The sequence below is a fragment of the Aythya marila genome (genome assembly GCF_965140915.1).
Source record: "Aythya marila genome assembly, chromosome: 2".
Taxonomy (NCBI): domain Eukaryota; kingdom Metazoa; phylum Chordata; class Aves; order Anseriformes; family Anatidae; genus Aythya; species Aythya marila.
The window spans coordinates 147,839,783-147,857,296 of record NC_139043.1 but is presented as its reverse complement, the minus strand read 5'-3'; the positions used below and the strand labels follow the sequence as shown (position 1 = coordinate 147,857,296).

The 17,514-nt window shown below is 34.9% G+C and overlaps 1 protein-coding gene across 2 annotated transcripts in view; it reads left to right on the top strand.

Moving 5' to 3' along the window:
• Positions 1-17,514, top strand: part of ASAP1 (ArfGAP with SH3 domain, ankyrin repeat and PH domain 1) — a 146,072-nt gene that overhangs the window by 99,332 nt on the left and 29,226 nt on the right. For both annotated transcript variants that reach the window (XM_082753027.1, XM_082753026.1), the window contains exons 14-22: positions 1,439-1,526; positions 2,611-2,659; positions 8,037-8,200; positions 9,737-9,870; positions 10,315-10,406; positions 11,243-11,429; positions 12,598-12,683; positions 14,259-14,374; positions 16,459-16,526. In XM_082753027.1, the coding sequence (XP_082609153.1) occupies positions 1,439-1,526; positions 2,611-2,659; positions 8,037-8,200; positions 9,737-9,870; positions 10,315-10,406; positions 11,243-11,429; positions 12,598-12,683; positions 14,259-14,374; positions 16,459-16,526 (984 nt within the window). The remainder of the gene's footprint in view (positions 1-1,438; positions 1,527-2,610; positions 2,660-8,036; positions 8,201-9,736; positions 9,871-10,314; positions 10,407-11,242; positions 11,430-12,597; positions 12,684-14,258; positions 14,375-16,458; positions 16,527-17,514) is intronic.

The window sequence follows — 17,514 nt, the reverse complement described above, 5'->3', positions numbered from 1 at the left end:
CTAGGAATGCTAAATCTTGAGGAAGCAATAACAATGTCACAGTAGAGGCAAAAAAAAATACCTAAAATTACCTTGGGGCAGCATGACACAAACTTCTTACTCCTGTTACTTTTTTTAAAGGAGATGGGCATATTTCAGCACCCTTCTTTGACCTTTTCCCTAAATTCCACTGATGGTCATGACTATTAGTGTCTAAAGTTAATTTCCTTTCTTAAGAAAGTTAAAAGGAAGTTATTTATAACTCCGGAGGGTTGTGCTTTTTTCTGATGGCTAGGAATATATCCTCACCTAATTTGAGGAGTTGTTTAATCAAATAACTTGAGAGTAGTTAGCAATACCTTAGTAATTAGTAAAGTTAGTAATGGTTCAGTTTAAATCTCTATTTAAACCTCTCTCTCTATATAGAGAGAGAGGTTTATCATATATATCATATATCTATATATCATCTCTATATAGAGAGAGATGTTTTATGAACCTTAAATCTTGCCAGTCTAGAATTCTTTGAATCACACTATTAGTTGTAGTTTTCCATTGCTTGTATGTAGCTGTATAAAAAGAGCAGTCCATTTCCTATGTTCTGTTGTAGTGCCAAGTGGAAAGTAATTTTCTTGTTTTCAGTGATGAAAGGTTCAGATCATGACAGTACGTTTGAGACTAAACTTTGAAAACTGAGAATCCAATTGTATATTTACTCCTTCAAGGAACTGTTGCTCCTTGAGTGATAAAAAGACTGCGCTGATTATCTTGTCCTGCCAAACATTTGACAATGTGGGAACTACATTTCTAGTTTTTTTAGTTTGTTTCTTGTGCATGGCTTTTTCTATTTTTTTTTCTTTTTCACAATCTCTAGCATGAACAATTTTCGAAAATCAGTTCAGAAGTATTTACTAATACATAACACGTCTCATGTTTATTTTATATCTAACAGCTATGCTAACTTAAATACAGTATCTTTATAGTTTTTAAGCCTGTTTATACCAAAATTATTCTAGAGTTATATTTATCTATCATGTCATATTGTCTGCTGTTACTTTAGTAGCCATATTTAGTCCAAGATCTGAAACTCCAGATCTCCGGCTTCTAACATCCCTTTAAAGTTTTTTAAGACTATGAAAAAAAAAAAAAAAAAAAAAGTAGATTTGTCATTGTTTGTGAAGTACAGTAGAAGATATAAGTAGTAGCTTATTCTAAATTAAGGCCTTTCCTTTAATGCCTTTCAATTAGTCAGGAACAGTTGCCATGAGGATTTTAGCTTTGTTTTAAATCTGGCCCTTCTGACAAGCCAGGTCAGACACAATCATGCTGGTCTCAACTGTTTTGGAGGCGTACATGTATTCATGTCCAAACTTTAAACTACTATCACACATGCCCATTTCTCAGAATGGAAAAATAGTCCTAAATCAAGATATATTTAAAGTAAAATAAATTTTCTTTTTAGTCCAACAGGCAACCAGCTAAACTGAATTTATTAACCTGCCAGGTGAAGCCAAATGCAGAAGATAAGAAGTCTTTTGATCTAATATCACGTATGTAGCAATTTTAGTACCGTCTTGCATTATGTGGGATTTCTAAAAATGTTTTGAAGTCTTGTGATTACAAGATACTTTCATTAAGAACAAGAATGAGGCTACAGTTCAAATTCAGATCTGTATCCAGATACATGCAGTGTCTCATGAGTGTTTGGATCCCTCTAGTTTTGAAAACAGGTTGAAAAGACCAATAAATACAGAATGTGTTGTGTGTGACATTAGTACTGTTCATTTATGACAAGCCATGAAATGCAGTGCTGTTTTCCTAAATTCAGACGGACACACGTTGTGCTAATCTGTTAAACATAAGCTGTATCCACTTGGTAAAGGGGAAGACCTTGTTTTAATTCGTTATCTGTTTGATTTATTGAGCACTATTTGGGGTTGAAGGTGAGGGAGTAGAAGCAGCAAGGTGAACCCAGTTTCTCTTGTTCTCTTATACTCCTTGCAAAATATTAATTATTTTATCTAAAATTGGTAGCAACTTCTGTATTCTCAGCATTAGAGCTTCTATGATTTCACTTCTCCCTGTTTTGGTCTTTGTATCCTTTAGGTTTTTAACCATTTTTGAAGCAGATGAGTATGGATTTCAAGATTTACATATACATTATTAAATAGCAAGCAGTTCAGCATTCTATATTTACAAGAACAATCTATGAAACCTTTGAATGTGAGGGCTAATACCCAGTTTGTACCTCATTCTTTAATAAGCAGAAAAATGTTTTAACCAAGACAGAAGGAAAAATACAATGGGAAAAAACTATTTTCTGCTACTGAGGTATCAGATTTGACTTCAGAAAGGATTGTGAGATAAAATACAACTTATGCTAATTATACTTTAACATTTTGAAGCATAGGTTTTTGAAATACATATTCCTGGTGTAAATCAGAATTCACCATTTCATCTTTCTGTGTGTTGTTGTTGTTTTTTTTTTGAATTGTCTTCCGCAGCCATGAATTACTGTCATAGGTTAAGATATATTGTTCTTAAAGACTCTGGTTGTTGAATAGGTTTAGTAACAGTTTCATTGATATATTTTTTTTTTCATGTGTCAAATTAAAAGATGTTTGTTTATTTCAGATAACAGAACATACCACTTTCAAGCAGAAGATGAACAAGAATACGTAGCGTAAGAATGTTTATACTTTTTCAAGATTTCTGTCTGTAGAGGTGTGTGTATGAAATCGTATGTAGCAGTGGAATTATTTTTCTCAGTTAATGCAAAAGTAATGCACACTTATTTTGGTTGTTGAGTGTATACATGTAAACTGTTGTGTTTAGATTTACATGTATTACTACAAGGTGCTATGAAAACCTTGTAACATTAAAATAATAAACAAAAACAATCAAGAGCTAATTTGGATTGTGTACCCTTCCAGAACATTTTTTGTGTCCAATTGCTTGGCTAATACAGTAGATGAGATTATTAGGGTTCAAATGAAATATTTTAAATTCTTCTTATCTTAATTGTCAACTCTCTTCTGCAGTTACGTCTTCCCTTTTTTATGTCTTTTTTTACATCCTTCTGATGCTGCCTTTTTCTCTAAGTTAAAATCATTAAGTAGATAAACAACCTCTATATAACATACAGAAATTATTTAGAAGTAATGCGTCTTTTCTACAATAGGCCGAGAAATAAGTAACAAAGCATATTTCTGAGATTTTGTACTTTAGAATCCAGTAACTTGCTTCATCAGTGCATGTTTCCAAACAGATTATTTCATTAAAAAAAAAAAAAAACAACTTCCTGCTATGCCAGAACCCCTTTTCCTGAGAGCCATGTGCCACTTGTTTTTTCCCTTGAATATTGCTTTCACAGTCATCAAAAGGCTGTTGTGCAGAACATCACGATCCAATGCTCATCACCTGAAAAACCTAGGAATAAAGTTACAGTGAATAGTGCAGCAAGCCTGAGCCTTCCAGGCTGCCTTGTTTTTCAGGATTGTTGTACTTTTATTGCTTGTCCATCTTCTAATGGAAGACTGTTGTCTCTGTTTTAAAATTATGGAGAATGTTTGATAGATATTCAAGGTATTTGGCGGTAGTGGGAGGCAACAATGTCGACAGCTCAGCACTGGGAGGAGCAGGTGAAATGAGAAGCTTGGAGAGTTCTTCATCGTGCACCTGGTTCCTCCCAGCGTCTTCCACAGCCTTATGTTGGCAGAGTGCAGTTAGTGTGTTATGAGTTATCAGTGCAAAGCTGACTTGCTTAGTCATTCTGGAACTTAATTGTTCCAGTAAGTTTATTAGTAAGCAAGAAAATATTGCTGGTCAGTAATGCTCTTTATGAGTAATATGGCAGAGATTTTTGTGTCTTGGCCATAAATTACCATGTTGGTTTAAAAGAGGAAGCTGCTTTTTTTTTTTTTTTTTTCTCAGTGCATGAGCAGGGGAATACCTTACTAAAATAATTTTTATTATTGGCAGGTTGATAAATTCAGTTTAGCTGGCTGCCCTTGGACTCTTGAAATTCCAGGCTGGTTTTGTTTCCCATTAAAAGGATAAATCCCATCTACTTTGCACTAGAATCTAGTTTATCGTTTTAAAATAAAGAGGCTGGGAAATTGGACTTGCAACAACATTAAAATACTCCACTGCAAGTTTTAAAGGTCTCATTTAGCGAAAGAGGCATTATTTGCATCCCAGTGTTGCAACACATGCTGACAAACTGATAGAAGCTAAGGGCATTTTGCCTGCACTTTGGCACTGTAGGCCACCAGCGAAAAGTTACTGTAATGCTACATAGTCAAGTGTTCCGTTTCAGAAAATTACTGTAGTGCCCCAAATAAAGCTATGTGATTTGAGATGCACGTGGAATCACTACTTTTTTCTGTAAGAACATTTGTACACTGGTTTTAGGTCATGAACCAGAATGGCTGCTAATGTGTTGATGGAAAAACTACAATAAAACCAAATGTTTTGTTTTCCTTGTGCAGCCACTGAGTAGGAGCTTAATAGCTTTGTTATCTAACATGTCATGTGAACAGAACCCTTTGACTTCCAAACTTGTTGATTTAAGACTGTTCTGTATGTACTACAGGCTGCAGTTCCTCGCTAATACTTGTCACCCTCTGGTTCCAATTTCCCCTTGATTTGTATGTGCGCTTCTCTCATCTTTCTCCTCCACTTTGTTGCGTTTTTCCCACCTAATTTTAGTGCTGCCACTACTCCTTTTTTCCTTGTGCATCCACTGAGAAATAAATGTAGAAATAGATTTTCAAATCACTTTCCTTCCAGCCTCACGTTTAAATGGAAAAAAAGCAAGATGCATTTCTTTACGTTTAGATGACCTTGCATACTTTTTCCTTCTGTTCATTTTGAACTGCTTCCAAATAGACCTTCACTGATAAAGAAATAAATAAAAATACATTAATAGCAGACAGTTTAAAAGACAAGTAATTGAAGCTCACATTCTGTTACAGCTCAGTTACTGTATTCCCTCAAATACTTCCCTGAGTTCAGTGCCTTTTTTGATTCTTATCCAGCCAGCTGTCTGCTGACCTTTAATTACTGCTTGACTGTCCTTCAGAATTCTCAGGTGATTATTCACTTCTCCAGTAGATAAAGCACAGGGTGGGGTGCAGTGGTTTTGTGTGTGTATTTGTATGTGTATTGTAAAAAACACACACTCTGACTTTAAACAGATTTTTAAAAAGCATTTACAATAGTAGATGCTTTCTAATTTTGATAATTGTGGATAAGGCCAAATATACAGTAGGCACGACTTTTTAGTTCTTTTCTACCACCTTTTTTTGAAGGTTAAGAGCATATCCTTTTCTGTGGGATTAACTATTCTGCTATTATGCAAACATATAACTTCAATCTTTCACTGAGAAGATGGAATTGGAAGGTCCTGTTGCTAGTTCCATACAAACTTGTGCCTGAAAATTTGAAAACTACTAGGCTAATTTTGTTCTGTTTATGTTTACATGAAAACAGCAATGTTGTGGTACAGATTTTCAGAAGACACAAATTTTTATTGAAAAAACAAAACACCACCACCAAAACTATTAACACAGTTATTCTGGATTTCGATTAGCTTAGAAATACTGAAGACATAAGAGGAATCTGAGTAAGAATCTGTTGTACCTGAGGCTAACAAATACTTCTGTTGCCTTCTCTGGATTCAGAGCTCACCCATGATGCCTCATTTTTGTTTAGTCTTCCAAGTTTGAGAATCTGGGAGTCTCCAGCAAACTAAATGGACCAAGGGAAACTATTGTGGTCCAGCAAAAGTGCAGCAGAAAACTGCAGCAGAAAACTTGGACTACCTATTTTATTCTGTTAGATACAAGGCAAAGCAATTGTTTGAGACTTGAGTAATTTTTAAATGATTTGAAAGAACACTACGCTATTACCTGAAGCTTTTTGACTGTCAGCTTTATGCTGGTAGTGTTGTGAAACCAAGCAAATATATTGAAAGAAAGAAAATTAAAAAATGGGGAAGGAAGAAAAGAAAAATGACTGGTACAGATAAGAAAAAGAGGAAGAACAGCAGTGAGAAAGTTTTTATAACTTTTGTCATTGACTCAATATGGCATAGTTACTGATATGAATTGTTTTTTTCCAAACGTACAGCATGCCAGGAAGGCCTGGCCACCAACTGTGGACTTCATGTATAATTAGCATTAGTTATTAAGAATAAGTCTATTTTTGTCTTTGTGTTAAATTGGCTTGCTGACGCTGCATTACCTCGTGCTTTGACCGTCTCGCAGATGACACCAGGGACATGTGGGCTTGGACAGTGGCTTCCTCCTAGCTGAGGAAACTAAACAAAAATAATTTGTTGTCTTACAATTTAGAAGCTCTTGATATGGAAATCTGTGTCGAACTAACAGCTGGCTTAGTGAAGTCATGTTTATTTTAATTACATCTAATATTTTTAATTGTTACTGCATAATTGAGTTTTATTCAGATTCTTAATTTTTTTAATGAAATTGTAACCCTGAAAAGAACTGTCAACAAAGGTCAGGATAAATTTTGTTGCTCTAAGCTTAATGATTATTTTACTTCCTATGTTTACCACAACATTACTATATCATTAGAAGCAAGGCACTGCCTCCTCTTACATTTTAATACCACCAGATTTCATCAGAAAAATTGCAGAAGAGTGCCATCTAGCGTGGGTCCTTATACTGTGTCATATAACTGGAGAGAGAAATGCATGTGAAGGTTGATTTCAGGTTATAAACTATGGAGCGAAGTTATTTCCAAACATTTCCATTTCTTTTATTTTTAAGATTAAATTTTCACTAGCTCTTTAAAGCATTTTCTTTAAGGTACAAGTTCCCAGATTATTCTCAGCCCACATATTTCAGAAGCATGTGTATATGAAGTATATAGTATACGCCGCCCATATACCTGTTCAGGCTCTGAATCTGCATTGCAAGACTACTTACATAAATTTACCTCTGAAACCCTTTAAAATTATCTTTGCATTATTATTTCAAGGAGAGATTATAAACTTCAGCCTGAATTTTTATTAGTGTATTTGGATGATCATAGATATTCTAGCACATTTCAGAATGATGGTTGGAGCTGATTGTAATGCTATAAACAGGAAATGGAATGAGGGCGCTGCTAAAATATTTCTGTGCAAAATATCTGCAGCAGAAGTAGATTTAAAACCAACTAAAATCATTATACTTCAGAGGATTTCTTAACATGCTCTTCTTGTAAATTAGGTAACGCTGCGTCTGCAATGTGCTTGTCTTTAGTGTAATCACTTTCTCCACTTTGGTTTGACCTTTAAGGCAGCAGCCAGAGGTTTGTTTTGTTTTTAATTAAAACATTATGGTGTAATCAAAAACTGGCAGAGTGACTGCACAGGGAAATCTAATGCCTGAAATATCATTAGGGAATCTTGATTTGCTGCAGTCAGCAGGTGCTTTTAAAACTCAATGTTGGTTATCAATATCGTTACTCTCCTGTCATCTTCTCTTTTTGAACTACTTACCCATTTGTTGCCATGGCCATTTTCATTAATGTGGCCATTATGCTTGGCTCTGGTTAGTGCACTGAGACTTGCATTTTGAAAGGCAATCAACATCTTCCAAAATGTGCTTGCTCTGTCCTCTGCAAGGAACGATGTACATGGAAGAAAATAGTGGTTAGAATTTCTTCTACTAATGGGATAGGCTTTAGGAAAATCTACTTTTTAGGAAGACACCTACTTACGACAGCTAAATTTACAGGAGTTTATTGGCAGCCTTTCTCTTCCACAGCGTCTGTTTCTTTGAGGAAACTGAAAACTGCACTGCTTTAACCTAAAATTTGATTGCCAAAAGGGACCTTAGATTTGAGACCTGTATTCTCTCTGTCTTTCTGTTCTTACCTTTTCTCAGTTCTTTTCCTTTGTGTCTCAGTTTTTCCCCTATTCGGTCCCAAAATGTGATTCTTCCTCTATATCAACACTAATATTTTGTTCCTGGAAAACTTTCTACTGTTTATAGATAAATTTGTATTTGCAAATGCAGATCTTCATTAAGGTCTTTATCTTGTGCTAGATGGATATCAGTACTGACTAACAGCAAAGAAGAAGCATTAAATATGGCATTCCGTGGAGAGCAGAGCACAGGGGAGAACAGTTTAGAGGATCTGACAAAAGCCATTATTGATGACATACAGAGATTACCCGGCAATGAAGTCTGTTGTGATTGTGGCTCACCAGGTATCTCAATTTGCTAATGTCATCAACTTCTTGTTGCTAGCAAAGTGTTTTCTTTGGAGGTGCAAACTAATTTTTAAGCAATATATTGATCAGTCTTCAACCTGCTTTTAAAAGAACAAATATTGACTTTCATACGTTAGTTCTGTTTAATTCACTAAAATATTTTTGTGTGTTGTCTGTGCTTACTTCCAGCAGTTCAAGCCCCTCTGGAGTTTGAACTGTTCTTGTTGCACTGTCTCTAGATGCTTGTTGCACTTGAATGGAAGTTGCTTGGCATCACTGATCCTGTGCATGCTACTAAGTAGAAGTGAGTAATGCTTAGTAAATGACTGTGGAAAACTTGACCTGGCCCAGATCTTACTCTGAGGTTTTATCTTGGCATGAGACTACTGGAATTGCAGTATCAAAAAATATTTGTAGATGGAATAAGTAGTTTTATGCAAAGAAATGAGACCCAGAGTTAGAATCCTATCCAATTTTATCTTCAGAAGTACACTTACAGGCCAGTTATATGTCACTTGGAGTTTAAGAAGCAGCAGCTTGGCATAGGACTACTGAATTGGTATGGTACTTGGTAGCTGTTACAGCTTTCAAATCTAAGGAGGTAATTCAAGAAGATGATCTTCACTGGGAACTGAGTAGATAGAATGTATCTTGGAGATGCTCACTGATGCAGAACTGATCCACGTGAGAAATACCTAGATAGAAACACAAAGTAGAATATTGCAAATTAATTATGTCAAGTCCTAGAATTGGTTCATTCCATTATTTAGTTGTGTAAAGCTACAGAAATTTTGGATTACAGTTCTAATTAATCTTCTAATTTATAGTGGAGTTTTAAGCTTCACTCCTGCACCCCAGCTCTCTGCTTTAAAGTCTTGATTTAATGCTTTATCTGTTAATATTTCGGACAAGGAAGATTAATTTGAAGACACGTATGTATACAAAGTATGTCTACAGTTACTATTTTTCCTTCAAAAGACTGATCTTGCTCCTTAAGTAACATTTGTAATCTGAGGATGGAGATCTCCACGACAGTGCACTTCTTTTTATTGGACTAACCCCTTAGTTCCTTAAATTTTCCACAACATATTACTATTCTACGTGTTGCAGAATGCTATGGTCAATTTTTTTATGAAGAAATACTATTTAAGAAGTAAATATTAAGACTTCAGAAGTTGTCAGCAGTGGAATGTAGGATGCCTGTTATTTTTAGAAATGGGAAACAAAAGCTAACCCTCTTTCTAGAAGAAGCAAATGTTATACGTGTTAACGTAGTCATACATTATGGATTTAGAAGTCTAAATTCAGTGCCGTTGGGACTGTCACTAAATCTGAAAAAAACAAATTCTGTTGGTCACAATGTATGGTTATACTTGCACTGCATTTTGGGGAAAATTATGAGATATTCTTAGTTTATTTCCATTTGTTAAAAGGTTAAATGAGGAATTATTTCGGATTACATTTGGATTTCTTTCCACCATAGAAAACCCTTTCTTGAACTTCCACTAAATATTTTGTTTTTCAATTCTACAGATCCAACGTGGCTATCAACCAATCTGGGCATTTTAACCTGCATAGAGTGTTCTGGAATACACAGAGAAATGGGTGTCCATATTTCTCGAATCCAGTCTTTGGAATTAGACAAATTAGGAACGTCTGAACTCTTGGTAAGTTTATTTTTTCTTCTTTTTTTTTTTTGTGAGTTCACAAAGTTACTATTCACTTAAAGCAAATTTTGCCAAGCATAAGTTTCTGTTAAGTCTGAGCATTTTTCCAGAACTTCCAGATTAGAGTACCAGCATTGTTCCAGTGTTCATGCTGCTAGTTTTTCATTGTTTTTGTATCTGAGGCAGTTTATCCAGAAATACAAATAATTAGCTGTGGCTGAGAAGTCTGTTTTACAAAAAAAATCCTGATTCACACTTGATTTTAATTGCTTTCCATTTTCACGTAAGTATTGTGCTTTAATTTTGCAACTTTTTGTTTTCTACTTTTTGTTAATAGTGTGGAAAGTGCATATTACTAGTCCAGGTTTTAGCTTTCTGTTATTTAAAAAAAAAAAAAAAAAGACAACAAAAACCTTTTTTTTTTTTTTTTTCTTTTTATTGCAGCTGGCCAAGAATGTAGGAAATAATAGTTTTAATGATATTATGGAAGGGAATTTACCTAGTCCTTCACCTAAACCGAGTCCATCAAGTGATATGTAAGTTTTGAATCTCTAAATTCTTCAATATTAATTTTACCATGGAATATATACATGCTTGTAAAATGTCTTAAGTAATTAAAAAAAAAAAAAAGTTAGAGGCTAATCAAAAAAAAAAAAAAAAAAGCTTAAAAAAAGCTAGAAGCTAGACTACAATGGCAGAAAACTTATTTTTTAATTCCATCTGTGGTGTTTCTTAAAAGTTAGTCTTCTGCTATCTAGTCGCATTTTAGCTACTTGAGCTTCCCTATAGAAAACTGTAAGTTTGGACTTCTATAGAGCATGCTACTGAATCTTGAATGTTTTTCAATTTTGTAGTACAACCTCAAATGGTAATGCCCTTGGACTACGCTGACACTAGTTTCAGTACTGTCTTGAGGTTGTGACACGCTTTCTCTTCCTTTCCCTGGTGTAGGAGTTGAACAGAGAGCATAACAGATGTGGTTTTGCCAGAAGACCTTTTCATCTGTTAGGCTGTTCTGTAGCTGCTTTCGTATGTTTTTTTCTTTGAGCCTGTTTTTCATGCTTGTATTTTTAATATGTAGGTGTGTTTCCATGAGAAATCATGTTTTAGGCTTTGTTTTTATCTTTGATATTAGTTACCAGAGTGAAAGTAACTTTCATATTTAGCAAGAATGCAGGATACAATTGAACAAATACGTTATTTCAGGGTTGTTTACAAGAAAAGCATATGTTACAGTAATAAATAAGTCTTCATCTGCTAGAAACTCTAAAGGGAGGGGGAAAACTGAGTTAGGCAAGGTGATTTAAAATTTAAATTGTTGACCCGTTTTTCTAAAAATTTCTAAACCAAGCTCAATTTTCACACCCCACAGGACTGCACGTAAAGAATTTATCACTGCTAAATATGTAGATCATAAGTTCTCTAGGAAGACTTGTGCATCTTCAGCAGCTAAACTGAGTGAATTACTTGAGGCTGTCAAATCCAGGGATTTACTTGCACTAATTCAAGTCTATGCAGAGGGGGTAGAGCTAATGGAGCCACTGTTAGAGCCTGGACAGGTAAGCTTATCAGGTAAACAAAGCTGAGTATTTTAAGTAAAGTATATCTGTAAAATGTCCGGTACTGCAGGCTGCTGCCTATTTTGCTAAAAGAAAAAATGGATTAAAATGTTTTTCTGGCTTTCCTTAATGTGATGCCCTTGTGGGGGGACAATAGAAGACTGTGTGTGTTGCCAGCAGTTAGTTTGAAGGAGTGTGAGATGCAATAGTACTGTGATACACTATTGTAGGTACAGCTTTAGTATGTTGAAAAGCAGGGTTCTGCAGTATGTTCCTTTTAGGAAAAGGACCAGACAGAGAGGGTTTGGCTTATTACTAACCCAGAGAACCCAGAGTCAGCTGATGCCACAGGCAGTATCACATCTGCATTTGAAGTAGCTGCTGAAGGAATACATTACTGGCTGTATACAGGTCTCTGTGTATTCTATAGGAGGAAGCAATAAATTTAATGCCTGCACAGGTTGTAATTAAACATTTACAAAAGTATAATTCTATCAGCCAGGAAAAGGCTTTTTTTTTTTTTTTTTTTTTAATTTATTTAACACAGTTCTGAATACTTAACAGTTCCTGCTGAAGTCAGTAATGGTTTCTCTGAAAATCAGTCCCGTTTCACTTCAAGTATCCATGTAGAAATGTTACTCTAGAGCAGCATAACTTGATTTTATAGAGGTTGTAGAGGTTTTATAGAATGCTGTGCAACCACTTGATCAGCCAAATTTTTTCCCATTACTTTCAAACTCAATATAGAGAGATCTCAGAACATTCTCAGCAAGTTCTGTGAAAGCAGTTAACTTGGCAAAGGTCAGAGCACCTGCTGGTATTGAGAGTTTAAGTTCAATATAGCCCCAGCACTGGAGATACCACAGGATGCTTGTTATGGAAACACTTTTGGATGCTTTTAGTTACTAGCAAGTTCAATAGTTAAAGGCTTTTGGGGATTTTTTTATCCATCATTATCCACCCAAAGGGAGGACTGGTTATGATCAAGCTATGATCTCAGAAAGAGTGATGCCATTTCCTTTGAAGCATGCAGTGTCTGTTTTTGAGATATTTCTGGATATTTTTCTGTAGAATAACTTACTGTAAAAAAGTGACATATTTCAGGTCTGGTATAAGTTCTGCAGGGAAAAAAAATGCAAAAATCTAACTTTTATTTGCATGTGTTTAGGAGCCAGGTGAAACAGCACTTCATTTAGCAGTCCGGACTGCTGACCAAACCTCTCTCCATCTGGTTGACTTCCTTGTACAAAACTGGTATGGATTGCACATTTTTGATAAAATTACAGAAAATGTAGGTGTTCAAAGCCATCCTTGCAATGCTTTGGATGGTGTTTATCACTTAGAATTATTATCCTTCCATATCTTTCAAAAAAGCTTAATTTAATACCTTTGAGTTGACCTTTATGTTCCTAGTCAGTAGAGGGGGAGGAAAGAGTAGAATAAAAACAGAAGGAAGTTTCTGTTTTAATCTTAATTTCATTTACGTAGAGCAAAAAGATAATTGATTTAGAACATATGAAAATGAATAGTTCAGATAAAGTATGGATGACAAGTTTCTAAATATAGGACAAACACAAGGAAACAGAGTGGAAAACAAGGATCTTTATCAGAAAATGATGAATAGAAGTTAGAACACCTCTTTCAAAGTAAATCTAGTAGTTCATTAACTGTGTTAAGTTAAAGGAGTTGGTAATTGCTTGGCTTTTGCAGAAAGGTGAGAGATTGGACAGTGAGGGAAAACCTAAAAGATTCATCAGGGCATGCTTGACCTAGGGGCTGGGTGTTTGATTTCAGGAATGATTTATTTCCCCTTGAGCACAGGAAATCATACCTGCTATTTGAAATGCAGTGAGTGAATGTTTTTTTCCTTCCCTTCCATGTTAATGGAGCACTGCATTTAGGCATCGTTAGGGAGGAAGTTTGGTCCTCCAGTAACAGCAGACTCAGAGTCCTTGTTCCTGGCATCATCTCTGGCACTGATTAGCTCTGTAACCTTCAAGTCACTTGAACTTTATTCTACCACTACTTGTTTAAGTTAAATGGAATATTGACTATTATAAAAGTGTTATTTAAACAAATAAAAAACTAAGCAACTGATATTCACTAGCCATTTGGGTCCATAATTTAATAGTTGTATTAGAAGCCAAGTTATGATTTTGAGTATTATTGAAAATTTTATTTTGGATTATTTTTTAAATTTTTTATAATTTGATATGTTATTTATGTAACTTTATAGTTTCTTTGGGTAACTATCATTTCATATGTGCTTCTGTCAACGTTCTATATTTTTGTCTGAATCTCAAATGTAAGAGGACTTTTACACCATATGGGCTCAGCATTTTGCCTGCTCTTCCTGTTCAATATGGGTAATACTGAGTGGAGGAATAGTTGTCATCTCCTGAGCTTTTCATTTTTATAAATGTGTATTATATTGATCCAAATATATGTTAATAAGTTTTTTGGATAACCTTTATTTTAGAAGTTGAAGACTGAAGGAAGGACACTATTAAAAAAACCCTGTGAAGCCCTTTGCACAGCTTGTCTTTCCCTAACTGTGTACCCTTATGAACATCTGTAGATTCTCAGTCATTTTCAACTGCAGCTCAGGAATTTCCAGCAATATGCTTTGAGCCATAATTCTTAATAGTCTTGGAGTAATATTCATTTGAATGAATAAAATATTAATTTCTCCTTTACTTCTAATTCATATTCACCCAATAAAGTATTTAAGTGAAATCATAACTATTTTATTATTTATAGAGATGCTAGATCTGAAATGAATTGCATATACTGTATGTTTCCTTATTTTTTTTTTCCATTTGTTTTTAGTGGAAACCTGGATAAGCAAACAGCATTGGGTAATACGGTTCTACACTACTGCAGTATATATAACAAGCCTGAGTGTTTGAAATTGCTTTTGAGGGGGAAACCAACTATTGATGTAGGTAAGTGCATTATTTAATATTAGAAAACAGTGATTTCCTAAAAATTCCTTTAAATTTTCAACCACTTTTATTTATGTCCCACTGTATTCTGAGCTTTTTTTGTTAAAACAAACAAACAAACAAACCTCCGCTGTGTTTTAAAGATGAAGATTTTCCTGCCAACAAGCCTAAAGAAAGCATTCAGTTAAGAAATTGAACTTAGTCTTAAAAGATTAGCAACAAGAAATTTCTAATATGATATACTAATTGATAATCCCTAGTTTTTCTTCGTTATTCTGACACGCTGTGAATACTCTGGATTCTAGGTTTGTTGTTTGTATCATAAAATTCATCTAGTACTTGTATGTTAAGGAGCTTCAAATGGCTGTTCATGTTAATTCCACTCCAGATGCACGTGGACTTTGTGTACACAACAGTTAATTCTGTTTTTAATGTTAATATCACTTGGCACTGTGGCTTCACCCAGCATTCCCAAGCCACCACAGTAGCTGATCAGAGAAGGGATTAGCTCTCTCAGCTGCCTTTCTTCTTCCTCTATTTGCTGTCTTTGTGTGCAAGATACAACACTTTCTATACCTGTATCAGTTCATTTTTCATCATGTCTTAGCAGAAGTTTTCACAAGAAATGGAATCTCTGTAAACTTTTGCTTACTCTTAATATAATCAATTTGCTATGTGCTCCCCATCCCGTCGTAGCTGGAGGGTAGGAATGTATTTTGAATCTAGCTTGTTAGGTTCAAGAGCTGTGTCATCATCTCTCTATAAAACTTGTGTGTTGTGTCAGTTCTTGCTGTAGGAAGGAAGCTTTCTCAAGAATTAGCACAAGATGAAGAGCATGAACTTCTATTTTTCCCTTTTTCATCTTTGACATCATTTTCCTCCACTGGCCAGTCTACAAACTGTTTTAAAGTTAAGTTCATAGCTCAATGGCAGAAATCTTTGCCTTTTAGTACACCCTTAAAATACAAAATGATTCTAAAACTATGTCAAAGAACTTGATATGACCTTTTTTAGCATGTATGTCCCTAATTAATAAAATGGGGAAACTAACTGAACAAGCTTAAGTGTGTATATTGGTCATTCTGGTCACTCTCTCCTAAGCAGAACTCAGAAGTGTCCTTACCTTTCTGGTGTCCCTTCTGTACCCCAATCCTTGAACAATCAAGTAGGAACACCACATTTTCTTATGTCTTGAAGCACAGGTTTATTCTTAATGTCTGAAAGTTTAGAATTTATGTAGTCTCTTAACCTACATGTGTTAAGAAATACTGTGTTTTCATACTTAAGTATGCTAAACCTCTTGATCCATCTCAGATCGTTCAGTAAGGAGCCCTCTCTTCCTCCAGGGATCTTAATTCTTTCAAATTTGTATAAAACCTCCTCGAATGCATAGTTATTGAATGTGGCCTTTTGAGCTGACTGCTTTTTATTTTCTAGAATTAATGATTGGCATTCTATGTATAACATAACACATAGAGATATTTACCTACGAGGCCTCAGTTTGATTGTTTCCAGTGCTCAGTCACTAAAATCACCTTTCTGCCAGGAGTTATTTTAAAATGTAAAAGATTTTACAGTCTTCATAAATATAAAATAGCTAGAAAGTTTGTTAATATCAACTTAGAATAAAACTTCTGTCTGCAAATTCAGGTTTCATACCACTTTGTGTTAATCACTTTGAGTAAAATGTGCTTGGATCAACATAGGCATTTTTCTTTTTATTTTAGAAGTTCTCTCTTTTGAGCTATCTTACTCTGTCTGCTTGCTTTTCCTACTTAGTCATTTCAAGCTCCACTCAACTCCCTTGCCAGTAAAACTCACTTGAATAAATTTCTGTGTATTCTCTGTTAAGATGGTTAGGAGGGATTTGGGAACTGTCCCAGCAGATGCTGCTGTTCAGAAAGAACCTGATGATACATGAAATGCATGAGCAATTAAAGTGGAGTCTTAGAGCTGCAGCTGCTGTAGAGTAAATAGATGCTCTGAAAACTTTTAGAAGTTACTCTGCTAAGAATAGCGAAACATGATGAATCGATCCTTTAAACTTCTCAAATAATTGCTCTTTCTTATTGTTGATTTTGCAGTAAACCAAGCTGGAGAGACAGCTCTAGACACGGCAAAAAGACTGAAAGCTGTCCAATGTGAGGAACTGGTAAGAATGGGGTGGGTGGGGGAAAAGTTCACTTTTTTTAAAGATGTGATCTACTTAAGATATACCTTTCACTGTATTTCAAACTTCTCTCCCAGCTGGCTATGCTGTGATCTGAAGGCCCTACCACAGATTTTTTTTTTATTTTTTTTTTTAACTTTGCAATGTAACAATCATTTTCTTTGTAACAGTTTCGGTAAAAACTTACTTCTACTGGAAATACTTAATTATTTGAGGAAGGAAGTGTTAGATTTAAAAGATGTTTCCCAGGTGCTCTTCTGAAACAGTTAGCCAGGAATAAGGTTTCTAGATCAGAGCAACAAGCTTGTTTGTTCTTAGCCTTCTAATGTGCTCCAGACTAGCATGCATTTAGCAGGCAAGTGAATTTAAGTATTATTAAGGGATTTAAAAGCTTAAGTACTGTGGAAATGTCACATACAAGACAAAGCCAGAAGAATTTGCAAAACGGTAGGCTGCTTGCTAGTATTTCTCAGCCCTTTTCTGCCTCATTTTGACAATCCAGAGAGGATATTTATTTGTTCTCTGCAGCTAGTGAACTTAATACCTCTCATTTGACAATGAAAGGCTCTTGTCATATATTAGTTGTTACACAATCAAGAGAGCTTGTCCTTCACAATTCACAATCTTTTCTTTTTTTATATACGCAAGTCCACATTTTCCAGTGGTTTATCAGGTGGTACTCTTGCTGACATCTCAAGTACTCCCATGTCTGCTGTAAGCAGTTTCCAGTGTTTTGAGTGTTCCAGCAGCTGAAAAACAGGTCTGCTCTACAACATCCAGTTGGAATGGATTTTTTTTCTTTGCAAAGTATACTTAAGAAAGTAATATCTGCCATTAAAGTGAAGTAGTTGATTGTATTAAAGAAGAAACACAAAAAAAAATGGATTTTATCAGTGAATTTATCTAGCAAATAATTGCATTGATTATTGTAATTGAAATTCTGCAAATACCTCAATCTATTATAGTTAGT